The 12,295-nt window shown below is 45.5% G+C and overlaps 1 protein-coding gene across 2 annotated transcripts; it reads right to left on the reverse strand.

Moving 5' to 3' along the window:
* Nucleotides 1–1,308: 1,308 nt before the first annotated feature.
* Nucleotides 1,309–11,016, reverse strand: SERTAD4 (SERTA domain containing 4). 2 transcript variants are annotated; one of them, XM_032137019.2, is made up of 4 exons: nucleotides 10,801–11,016; nucleotides 5,650–5,841; nucleotides 4,185–4,300; nucleotides 1,309–2,202 (listed from the first exon to the last, which is right to left on the reverse strand). In XM_032137019.2, exons 2-4 carry the CDS (start codon nucleotides 5,822–5,824, stop codon nucleotides 1,426–1,428), a joined length of 1,068 nt encoding a protein of 355 aa, XP_031992910.1. In that variant the 5' UTR covers nucleotides 5,825–5,841; nucleotides 10,801–11,016; the 3' UTR covers nucleotides 1,309–1,425. The 2 variants fall into 2 exon arrangements, with proteins under 2 accessions (XP_031992910.1, XP_031992911.1); XM_032137020.2 differs by lacking the exon at nucleotides 10,801–11,016 and adding an exon at nucleotides 6,318–6,500.
* Between the last annotated feature and the right edge of the window lie 1,279 nt (nucleotides 11,017–12,295).

Genomic DNA, 12,295 nt, shown 5'->3' on the forward strand with positions numbered 1-12,295 from the left:
CAGGCCCAAGTCAATTAGTAAACTTGGAAACTGGAATACAGTTTAGCAGGAAGAGTTGGCTGGAGTGGAAGGAAGGACGGTAGGAGGACCACTCTGAACACTTTTCAAATGTACAAGTTAAAGATATTATTTGGAAAATGTAGACCAAATACATAGTAACTATTGTAGATGAAGTCCCATTTCTCCAAAATAACTTTCAAAAAACTAAAGTCTTTACATTCTTTAAGATAAACCTTATTGATCACCACATCATTTATTAACATTGTGCTTCTTAATCAACAGCAAAGTTCATATATAAAAACCCACATGCTTTTATAATCTAAACGAGTGAAATGATGCAAAACAGAGAAAAGTATAATGCATGCCACTGGTTCGTGAACTTCATTGGACAAGAAAACAAAACAAAACAACCCAAAACCCAGAAAACCCCAACCCCAGCAACATACAGTTGCCATAGAAAAGCTCGAGCAGCCCGTGCTGCTTTCCAACAGCTCTCTCTCTCATTTCCCCCATCCCTATTGAAAAAACGCCGAATCCAAAAGCAATTGGGCATCAAAAATAAAGGAAGAATAGAGATGTCGAATCAAAAGCTGAACACAATAGTTCAAAGTTAACAGTTTCCAAACCATATTGATCCACCCTGTGTTTTTTTTTTTTTTTTTTTTTTTGTCCTGTTTGTTAAATCCCTGCTGTAACTCTGATTTATCCTTAATTTTCACATTGGCAAAAATTAAGATAAAGTAAGGCACCAAAAATCGCCCTGTATAACACCTCTCTAAAAGCCTCATCGCCCATCACAGGCAAGCCAGAAACTTGCAGGGAATACCCTCTCTGTGTAAGACCGTTGATTGCCGCCCCTAGACAGGTGTGTTTCATTATGTTACATCCTATTTTCATCTGTCACACAAGACTGTTAGGTACAAATACTTAACAGCACCATTAAGCCATTTCATCTTGCTCCCTGTCTTCAGTCTTTTATTTAAAAAAAAATATTGTATCATATAGAAGAAGCAGGTATCTTTGCTGGTTATATTGATTTGCTTACCAAATAACTCCCTAATTAATTGGCAAACATGTAGAAATTTCTTAGCTAGTGACAGGCTCCTTGGGGGGCAATGGAAATATTGCAAGGGCACACTGTCCCCCAATTTAATCTACTGATCTTTTCTGTAAGAAAACTATGATATACTTTTTAAGCATTAAGTCAATCGTTTCCTTGATAAAAATCACCACATTTATAAGAAGCTCGCTGATGCCTACTATACAGATGTTTTATGCAATCTGCTCTCCAGGCATTAAAACGACATGACATGTTCATGGCATAATTTTATCTGTTGTACAAAACTACAAAATCCATTCAAAATAAAATTTATGAGAGCTAACTGATCATGCTGTGCATGCTTCAAAGTTCGGTGAGAAGATGGCTCATATTTTACTTCCTTTGCTGCAGCACAGTTTGTTACTTGGTGGTGAAGCCTCCTTTTTCCGTAAGGACTTTTTCCAAGATTCATTTACATTGTTTCTTTCGTTATATCCGGTCTCAAAATAATCATAAAATTGGCCTTTGCACTCAAAAGCAAGGTCATTTCCCACAGGTTCATGGCTGAGGGGGCCACCATCTCTGTTGGTGTCATTATTTGCTTTCTCATCATTTAATTTGGCCTTTTCCTGACCACCAAGTGATCTGACATTAGTGACAAAGATTTCATTGGCAGGTATCTGGCCATCACTCTTGTAAATAGGTGCACTGCCTACATCAAAATCCACGTGGTGGGAACAACTCGGTAAAGGCAAAGGGGGAGAGGAAGAGGAGGATGAGGAAGAAGAGGCGGAGGGAGAGGAGGCAGCAGTGGAGGCACTTCCAACATTAGCATTGACAGAAAGGGGTAAATTTAGGTAGTGGCCACCACATTCTTGGTAAAAGCAGCAGGCATGAAACTTTTCACATTCCTCTTTGGCCATCCGTGGTCGTTTTCGGTAAGGGCAGTCTTGAGCCATAAACCACTCTTGGGCGGAGGTGCCATTGAAAGAGCAGGCAGGGAAGCACCAGTTATTCTGCATGATAATTTCTCCATGGATCCTTTTCATCAAATTGTTTATAAGGACAGATCTTCGGAGGTACACTTCAGGATCATCGATAAACTTTAGCTTTTCTAAGGACATATAAAGGATGTGGGCTCGTTCCTCAAAAATTGAGATGGTCTACAAACCAAAAAAAAAAAAAAGAAAAAAAAACAAAAAAAGGAAGAGAGAAAGCTTAGAAAATGGACTATATGAAAACATCATCACAGCATACTTCTTTCTTGGCACTGTCTGGGTCTGGGCATGTTGTGGTCTTGTTCCCCAGGGTTCATTTAGAGAAGCTGTCCCCCATTCTGCTGATATTCCCTTTCCTCACTTGGCTGAAGACCCACCCACTTCCTGACTCACTGGTGTGGTCAAGCACTAGGGAATCGAGCCACATTGCAGACCTCAGGAGGGACAGTTCAGGTGGTTTGATCTATTATGGCCCAGTAAGGAAGATGCTGAAACACAAAACTAATCTAAGCTATTAGAAGTCAGGAGAGGAGGTACTTTCAGAGTTGGGGTGAGCGGGGCGAGGGGTAGTGTTAGAAGCAGGCAGAAGGAAGATTCTGGTTGCTGGTTATGTTTTGGTTCTTGACCTGGATGTTAGTTACATGGGTATGCTGACCTCATTAAATTCATCAAGCTGTACTGTGATACTTGTACTTTTTTATGTGTGTCTATACAAATACACACACACAGACACATAACTCATATATTGTACATCAATACATGTTTTTAAAATGATGCCAAAATGCAAGTCATAATGAATATACTTCAAACCCTGGTCTAGCCAACAAGGAGCATGAGATTTGGCTTTTAATGCTGTCCCTCTTTTAATCCTTTGGGTTTCATACTTCCAATTATCCTTGCTTGATAAGAGGACACACTAATGAATGAGGCTCAGACCCTGACAGAATCTGTCAGTTGAAGGACCAAAGTAGGCTTCCTTGTGGAGCTGAGTGGGAGACGAGATGCCGAGAGGAAATGAGGGGCTCACTCCTGAGCTGTGTGGCGCTGTCACTATGTGATGGTTGGTGCAAATCCAGTAGCAACTGGGAAACTGCTACAACCACAACACAGAAACTAAAAAGGAAATAAACTGCTTGTGTCCTGGGGACCAGTTATTCCAGGTCATCAAAAAAGCAAACTGGCAGCATAACCTGAGGAGCTGTGAACTAAACCAGCCCATACTGACCAAAGGCAGGGACTACACATGCAGGGAAAAGCCCAGTGCCTACCAATGCATTCTGCTTTGGTGAGCAAGGTAAAGGCAACATCTTTTCATGAGCAAGGTAAAAGCAACATCTAAAGGATGAGGTGGCAGACGGGGAAGGCAAGAGGAGACAGAGAGGAAGATGAATTGAAAATCCTCTCTGCATTTCAGACAACTATGGTCTGTGGTTATACCTGCCTCGATTAAATCAGCAGACAGTTAGTGAAGGAAGGTAACTCTAAAGAAAAATGAACTGATATTTCAAAAGCTTAGATGCCCAGATTCATAATTCTATGCAATTTCCCCATCTTGTTATTTTTTTAACTATACCTACAAAAAAGTTAGCTTTGGTCTTTTCTTGGAAATGAAGTCTACGTTTCAACAAACTTATATGTAACCAACGTCCAGTGAAGTGCATATTTCTACTTGTATACACACATTCAAGGATGATGAGTCTACCCGTAAGAGGTCAGGAAAAGCCCTGTGTACCCAACCACCCCCATGTGGACACACACGGAAGTAGCATTGGCTGCAGGAGCCAGAACTCAGACTGGGGAGAACACGATAGGAGAGAACAAGTGCACTTCCCCACACACAAAAGTGCGGAAGAACCATAACCCGAAACACAGTCTGAGAAATATTAAATCATACGTTAAAAAAAAATTCCTTGGATTACATAATTTTGACATTTCTGGGTAGAAGAGCTCTTGCCAGCTTTTTCTTCAAGTACTTGTGAAAAATAACACAGGACCCAAAAAAGTGACAACAATTAATGAGGCTCCACTGAGAAGTGGCTCATTTTCATTGCTTGGGTGAAACAATTTAATTCCTGGAAGTGGATCAAGCAACTGTTACTAAGGATCTTAAACTCTTAATAAAAATAATGACTATTAAAAAAACATACTTTATGGCTACAGCTGCTGAGTGGTGGGTGAAAATCCTCTTCTTCCACATACTTCCTCTTAAAGTATGTGATCTTGGATGTTGTTATAGGATTTGAAATTCCCCTGTAATGTGACCCTGTGGTAATAAATCAGATATGACAAATGACATGCGGTTTGCCAGAGGTTCTCCAAACAAAATACTTTCGTTTCCTTTCCTTCTAGAGGATAACTTGGCTACATATCTGTCTGTACATGTGGTGATTAAAAATAAACATTTGTCTTAATAGTTGCTATCATATGGAATCCTGTGACCCAGGCTAGGAAAAGATTTCTAGGCAATTATAGAGGAAAATCACATATTTTAGCATTTAATAAACATGCAGAATCTTAATTCTATGCAAAAGGAAACTGCAACATTCATAAAGGGGAGGAGTGTAATTTCTCTAAAATGTATTAGTATTTATTTAAATTGTTTAATTAAATTCATGACAACATAGCACACTGTTCAAATGTATACATTTTTAACTGTAACCACTGATAACCAAACAACTTTAAAATATTATTGGCTTTAGGTTAGTGAACAAGTGGTTATCTGCACATTGGGATTATAACATCCCTTTTTTTTAAAATACAAAATCAAATTTTTAAAATTTGAATTAAAATTTTGGGTAACTAATGTTCTTTTCACTCTCCAAAATGTAGTATGCCAACCATGAAGACCACAGTTTTTAATCTTTTTTAGCAAAACAGACTTCATTGAGTACTTGTTTTATATTTTAGTTTCTTTTAAAAATAGCTAATACTGCACAAAAATCCAAAGGAACTTAAACTATAAGAAGAATCAGGAAGAACATACTTCTATTTTCTTGGCTTTAAATTTTTTTCCTACAATCCTAAAATCAATTATGTGCTTTACCCATTTATGCCATAGGTTGCAAATTTTTTTGTGTTTGAAAAGTCAGACCTTGGTGATGACCTTGAGCAATAGGATATAAATAACTTCCACAAGCTTAGCGTTCCAATAATGGAACACTGGGCATAAATGGGTTAATAAAGAAAAGAGGCTCATAGCTGCTGGCCCAAAGTGCAGATTCCTTTATATCTCATGGGATAAAGGTGTCATTGCTGAGCCCACCAGAGCTTTCATAGTTGTGAGAGAACTATACAGTTCCACAGGGTAGAAAACCAAAACCCAAACTCAGAGTTTCAATATCTGGTTTGGCCCTCTTAAAAATACAGACACATGACTTATATTCAAAAAGCAGCATGGGTAGACACAGGTTTGAATGCAATTTAAATATCACCTCTGGTCCTCTCTCTGGAGCTCTGGACTCACTTATGAGAGGCGCACAGGCAGCCCGGGAATTCCCTGGAGCTTTAGCTCTCCTGGCTCAGAGGGGCACCCCAGACACCACCTCCTGTCCACCAGGCTGGCTGCAAAGGGCAGCGAGGGGTGGGGGGGTGGGCGCGGGCCAAGGGCAATACCTGCCAGTGGGGGACCAGCTCCCCGGTCTCCCTGCAAAGGAGCCTGTGCTGGCCCTGGGGGGCTTGGGCCTCCGTAGCTGTCAGCCTCCCATAGTGTTTGGTACCCAGCAATTTCAGCAGCTCCTTCCGAGACAATGGGCTCGCAGAATCTATTCATGGACAGAACCAGAGTCATCTCTGACAGCCTCAGATCTGAAAAGAAAAAAAAAAAAAAACAAGAATGAAGAAAACAGCCCTAATCAAGAGCAAGCCAAGGGACGGCCTTGGCATCTTCATTTCTTTGCTTTGGGAAACTTTTATTTCTCGGCCCTCCCCTTCACCCTGAAACATTTTATTATTTTTTCAAAGAAAACCTCAGCAAACCCTCTAGCTGCTATTAGCTCAGCCTCTGTGTTCAGCAATCTGCATTTCATGGGCGGATCTTTAAAACCCCATTTCTTATTGTTCTCAGATTCCCCTCAGCCCTCTTCTAGACAGCTGCTTTGCCTCCTAAACACATTTTCCTCCGGACCTTCCAAAGAAAATGTACTGCTAAGAAGCCAAAACCCTTGCGCTTCCTTTCTATTAATAAGGCAAAATCAATTTTCTAGTCAATCCCCCGGGAGTCTCCTTTGATGAAATCCACTAATCAATCAAAAGAAAAGGGCAGGGGAAGCAGAAATATCCACCGTAATTCCAACTGATGCTCTGAGGTTCGGTCTGTTCCGCTGCCCCCTGCACCCTCCTCCTCTCGTTTCCGCAGGCCGGTTCCTCTACCACATGCTGGGGCTCCCTCCACTTTCTTCTCCCAAAGCAAAGCAGACAGAGAGACACTTGGTAGTTGTTTCCACCAGCCCTGATCGGCCTGAACTGGATCTGCCTCCAGTCAAAACACTGCGAGATGAAGACAGAAAATTGGCTCCAGTTTCAAGCCGTGAGTTGCAGTCCCACAGGAGCCAAGCACATCAACGGAGCAGGCAGAATATTAAACAGGAGCCAGGCTCTGGGGCCAGAGGCAGCCAACAACTCTTTACACTGCAAAGCCCAGACACAGAGCAGGAACTTTCCAAGAGGCAACACATCACTGCCCTTCTCTCCAGTTCACGCCCTTCTCCCTTGGGCCTGCAGGGAGACGGGAGCCTCTCTGCTCTGTGAGGCTTCCTGGGCCCCTCCATAGCTCAGGCAGTGGGGCCGCTTTCATGGGAGCTCTGTGTCTTCACTGGCCCTTTGCAGGTCTCAAGGTAGGGTCAAGAGTAAGTTCAAGGGAGAGGAGAGTCTGATACGAAGGTAAAAAGACCTAGCAGCCATAGACCAGTGGTGACAGTAACGCAACCTCAGTGCCTCCTTAACTGCCAATCCCTTTAGGAGACCCAAGCCCCCACTATCTCACTCTGTGGTTTCAAGAACTGTCACACAAGTGATGTCAGGCTTTCTGAAGATTGATTGTCTTTCAAATATAAACTAAGGGCCCAGTTCTTGCTTTCTTTTCCAAATTATACAGCTTGTAATGTTTCTGGGAAAGAGTGAATCTACCATAGTCTCGTGGGAGACTATCATTACCTACATGCTATAACAAGGGTCCACTTCCAAGGAAAAGGAGGAAAAACACCAGGGTAAGGCGAAGTAGCATCATTAAAGTGACAATGTCCTTCTGGCTAAAAGAGCAGCTCTTGGCAGCAGTGACTCTACCTTTCACCCAGTCTTCTCTCTGAGGTCTCAAATTCTGTCCCAACCACACTGAATAATGAAGCAAGACCTTTTGACAGACAGGGAAGGTGTACAGGTCAGTGGAGAGAATTAGGACTCAGCTGGTTTGGGCTGTTAAACACCTCCCCGTTCTAAGATGCTTTCCAAAGAGATATCAGTAAGGACGTATTAGTAAACCTTAAGACAAGTGGGCAAAAGAAAGGTTCGATTAAATCTTTATAAAGAAACGATGGGACATGTCATTTATTTTTCTCTTTGAGTCATCAACAAAGAAATTTAGCCTACATTGATTTAACAAATTAAGCCTTTCTGTCTATCACTTCTCCAACTCCTCATCCAAGTAGGGTATCAAACTTCATGATGATTTATTCCCTGGAAGACTCTCATGAAACGGTCCAGTTTCTTAACCTATTCTAAGAGACAATCATATCAGGAAATACTATTGCCAAGAGCACATGAATTACAGCTTTTCAACAGTCAGCAGCCCTTTCTTATTGAGAGAATCAACATTTTCTAGTTTGAAGCTTACATTCACTTTTGTGTTAGATCATGGAAATAAGATCCAAGCCTTTTGCCTATGCAGACTTTTATTTCATGTAAACAAAAGCAGGTTGACAAACTCACGCCCCTTAAGAAAGAAAAACATTTGCAGGCCCCTGGCAGCAATTACTTTTGTTTAACAGGACATTATATGGGCCCTGTGCTGTTTTATGTTTGTCAGAGTTTGTTTATATTTTAATAACTTTTTGGTAGTAGCTTTTTTGGTTGTGAGGGATTTCAGTGTTTCTATTTGTTGGTATTATTTCCAGCATATGAGATCCTATTATGCACGTGAACTTGAAACATGGCATAACAGTATTTATCTTGGCTATTATTTTGTTCACAATATCTAATTTTAGTAAGTTTTTTCTTTTTTAAATTGAGAACTGTTACACACAAAACCCTAAACTAGAGAGGCTGAGTTCTGCAAGTGATTTATGTAAATCTGAATAAAACATGAATGAGTTGGGATTATTTGGGAGCGGGGAGGAGATTTTGCAATTGAGTCTTCCTAGTCTATTTAAAACTTACACTGGATGTTAACAAATTAAGAAGGCAAGTTGAATGTTCATGAAAAATTGGACAGGGCAGCGTTAAGCACAAATGCTTAACATGAATCTTTCTTCATACTATATGTAGAGATCTAAACTGTCATAATTCTCTGTCTGATGAGATTTATAATTCTGCTACTGACGTCAGCAGTTGAAGTCCACAAATTTATGTTCTATTAACATTAAATAAAGAAAAGGATATAAATTATGGCAAAATTTATTTTCTAAGATCAGAGGTGATGGATTCAACAGCAGAGTGTTAGAGTGTGTTTTGTCTATGCATGGCTTTAAAAGATAAAAAAAAAAAAAAAAAAAAAAAAGCCCTAACCCTTCATCTTCAGGCTCCTGAATGTCTGTTTTGACACCCAGGTGGATGTAGTGGAATGACACGTCCAGCATCCCCAGAAGGCTGAGGGCTAGAATGCCAAGCTTTTCCAGCAAATGTTCATAGTAAAGTTACCAGAATTTCTATACAATTGGTTTTTTTCCAGATGAGTTGGGCTTGTTCTTTCCTCGAAGCAATTATGATGCTAATAGGAGTGGCTGGCACACAAAACAGGGTAGCTATGAATTCAGCGGCACCTTGAATCTAACAAGGGGCTCCAGGTCATTCTTTGCTCACCTCTTCTTCCATCTGTCATTGAAAATTGGAGAGCATTTGATTAAGATCATTATAGCAGTTAGCAGTCTGATTCCAGCACTGGAAAGCAGGGAAGTAAAGGGCTATTTCCACCCCCGATCGATGCTGCCAATCTTAAATGGCATAAGCCCCTGACCTCCACATTGTCCCCAAATTATCTCAATAGCTTCTCTGGCTCCTGGTGGTGGTAGTGGAAGGGACTGGATGGGCGGAACAAAATCCTTCAACCCTTCTAAACAAACAGATGTCGCTTTTCTGCCGTTCCTGCAGTACACCTGTCTGCCCTGGGAAGTACATTTCTCAGCTGCAGCCCCGCGAGGCCAAGAGCTTGAAGCTGGGTTCTGTGGTTGGGGCTGCAGGTGCTGGGCCTAAAGAGCACGAAGGGGTGCTCCGATGTCCGAGCCCTGGTGCCCAAGGTGTGTGTGTGTGTGTGTGTGTGTGGCGGTTGCGGGGGTGGGGTCCGAGGTTTGGAGGGCCGACCTCTTGAAGGCGGGCGGCTGCCACCAACCACATCCTGGCTCCCGCACAGACACACCCCCGGGGTGTCGGTGCCGCAGCCCTCAGCCCCTCCCGGGGTAGCCAGCAGCGCTCGGCCGGCCGCTGGCCGCAGGAGAAAGTAAACAACACCCCAAGTGTCCGGGAACAAAGGCAAGTTGTCTTTCTACGGTGCCAGAGCCGTGTGCCTCTTCTGAAGAATAAGAGCTATTATTATTCTTTATGTCTTATCCTTTTTTTTTTTTTTTTTTTTAAACCAAGTTTCCTTCTAAGGGAAATAAACACCAAAGGTAGGATTCCAAGGAAATGACTCACAGCGGCTGGCAGGGCTCTGGCGGGGCTGGCCCGGGCCCCCACGCTCCAGCCCGCAGCAGATGTCGGCCCGGCCCTCCCTCCCTCCCTCCCTTGCCGGCCAAACCCGCTGGAAGCCCGCGGTTGCGGGAGCGCCCTGCGCCCGTGGGACCTGGCGGCGAGGACGCCTATTCCCTGCTTCTGCGACCACAGCTGGGCACTCGGAAAGTTGCTAGGGCCGAAGAGGCGGGAGGGGAGGAAGGGAAGAGAAAGGCGGAGGCGTGGACCAGGCGGGCAGCAGCCTCAGCCCGCCGGGGAGGTGAGCTGAGGACAGAGGAGCCGCCGCCGCCTGCAGCGCGGCTCTGCTGCCTGGGAGGAGGGTGCGGGGGTGGAGGTGGCGGGGGACAGAAGGTGTCAGCTACTGCATCAATTCCTTTTTCTTGCAAACGCGCGCTCCTGACATCCACAATCCCTCTCTCCCCACCTGCCAAGCGCCGCGGCATTCGGACCTGGGGGCACCCCTCCTACTTACCCCCGTCCCCTACGATGAGGGACTAAGCGGCCACCGAGGACCACGAGGTCTCACCAGAGCTTCTGACCCCACCCGCCCCTGGAGTTGTCTCGGTGCGCGCGGGTGGCAGCCCGAGCAGCCCTAGAGGAGGCGGCAGTTCCCGCCCTGGTGAAGGCGCCGCGGCGCACGCTAGCCCAGGGAAAAGCCCGCGCCGCCTCCGCGCCCAGCTGTGCCTTGGCCCCCACGCCGCCCCGACCCCGCTCCGGCCGCTGCGAGTCCACTCGGTGAACTCGGCACAGCCCTGGTGCCAAGAGGGCGCGCGGGAGGCCGCGTGGGTGCCCGTCTGCGAGGGCAGGAGCCCCGCGGGGGACGGACCCTCGCCCTCCACCCGGCCCGGCCCTCCCGCCCCCGCGGCCCGCGCCCAGCCCGGCTCTTACCGCGGGGTCAGCGGGGAGGCGGCGGCCGCAGCGCTTGAGCTGCTGCTGGTCCGCTCTGGGCTCGGCGCCAGCCTGGCCGCCGGTGCACACTCGCGGGTCCCGGCCCGGCCGCCCGCTCGGCGGTGACTGCGGGTGCGCGGCGGGCGAGGGTCCCGGCAGGTCCCGCCGCCGCGACTGGGGCGCTGCGCCGCCGTCGCTGCAGACGGTTATGGTAATGAGCGGCTCTGTCTAGCGAGGAGCGTGTGAAACCCGTCAATCCTGTTTGCCATTTCCCCGTGGATTTCCGAGGAGAGGTTCTGCAGGATGCCCCCAGGGTGAGAGAGGGAACATGACAAGCGCGCCCGCTCTCCCTCCCTCCCGCTGCTCCCGCCGCCGCCGCCGCTCCTCAGGCTGCACACGGGGCGCCTTTCCCGCACCCCCACCCCAGCCCGCCCCCTGCCTCCTTCCCTCCTTCCCGCCCTCCCTCCTCCTTCTCCTCCCCTCCCCTCCCGGTGCCCGGGGACACGCGGGCCCAGCTCCAGCCCGCAGCCCAGACCCCACGCGCTCTCGGGCTCCCGCCCTAGCCCTGGGGGCTTGGCTCCAGCCGAATAATGTATTCACTCTGCAACCTACCGAGATATCTTGTCTTTTTAAATTTGGTTTAGTTTTGTTGTTGTTGTGTGTGCGTGTGATTAAAAAAAAAATCTGTGCCTTTCCCACCCTTTGCAAAAGACTTTCTTCTCCTTTGCCACAGCAAACGGAGATGAGAAACAGATGTCTTTGCAGGACCAGTTATTCTCCCTCGCCGCCCGCCCCCGCCCGTTTCCCTCCTGAGCTGCGTACCTATTAAAAAAAAAAAAAAAAAAAGGCAACCTTGGTCCTGCTGCAACTTGAATTGGCAACTCTTTCTGGGTGGGGAGCCTCCAGGGAAAACCTCCAGGAAATAAAAAGTAATACAAGAGATTGTCCTTGCTCAAGAGAATGTAATTTAAGCCTTGGAATCAGAATATGTTGCAAATAGTAATTTTCTCCTCTAGTGGCCTCAATCAGAGTTTAGTTTTTAAAAACATTAATTCATAACTTCTGTCTGGGGACCCCTCCATAGTCGAGATGGGTCATTTCAGGTGTAATGAAGGCAGAGGCTTGGAAGGCATAGACCTAACAAAATCGGGAGAAGGCACCTGCACAAAAGTGTTACAAAGACTATAATGTTTGTTTACTGCCACTATGCCAGATGTGCTAAATATAACACTTCTTTAAAACAGTGATCCTCCGACTGTGAAAAACCAAACCTCTGGCTGCCTGTGGCTCCCTAGGAATCAAGAAGACGCACAGACTGAAAATCAAGGGAAGAAGGAACAAGATCAAGGATGAGGATTAGCATCTGCAAATTGAACTCTATCTAATTTGCATGTTTATTTCTTAGAATTGTAATTAAATTTGTGTAATAAATGTTTTCCATTTCATTTGTACACTTAAAACTTGGGTGACTGACATGCAGTTCAGTGAATTTCCT

Source organism: Hylobates moloch, unplaced genomic scaffold, assembly GCF_009828535.3.
Source record: "Hylobates moloch isolate HMO894 unplaced genomic scaffold, HMol_V3 SCAFFOLD_18, whole genome shotgun sequence".
NCBI lineage: Eukaryota > Metazoa > Chordata > Mammalia > Primates > Hylobatidae > Hylobates > Hylobates moloch.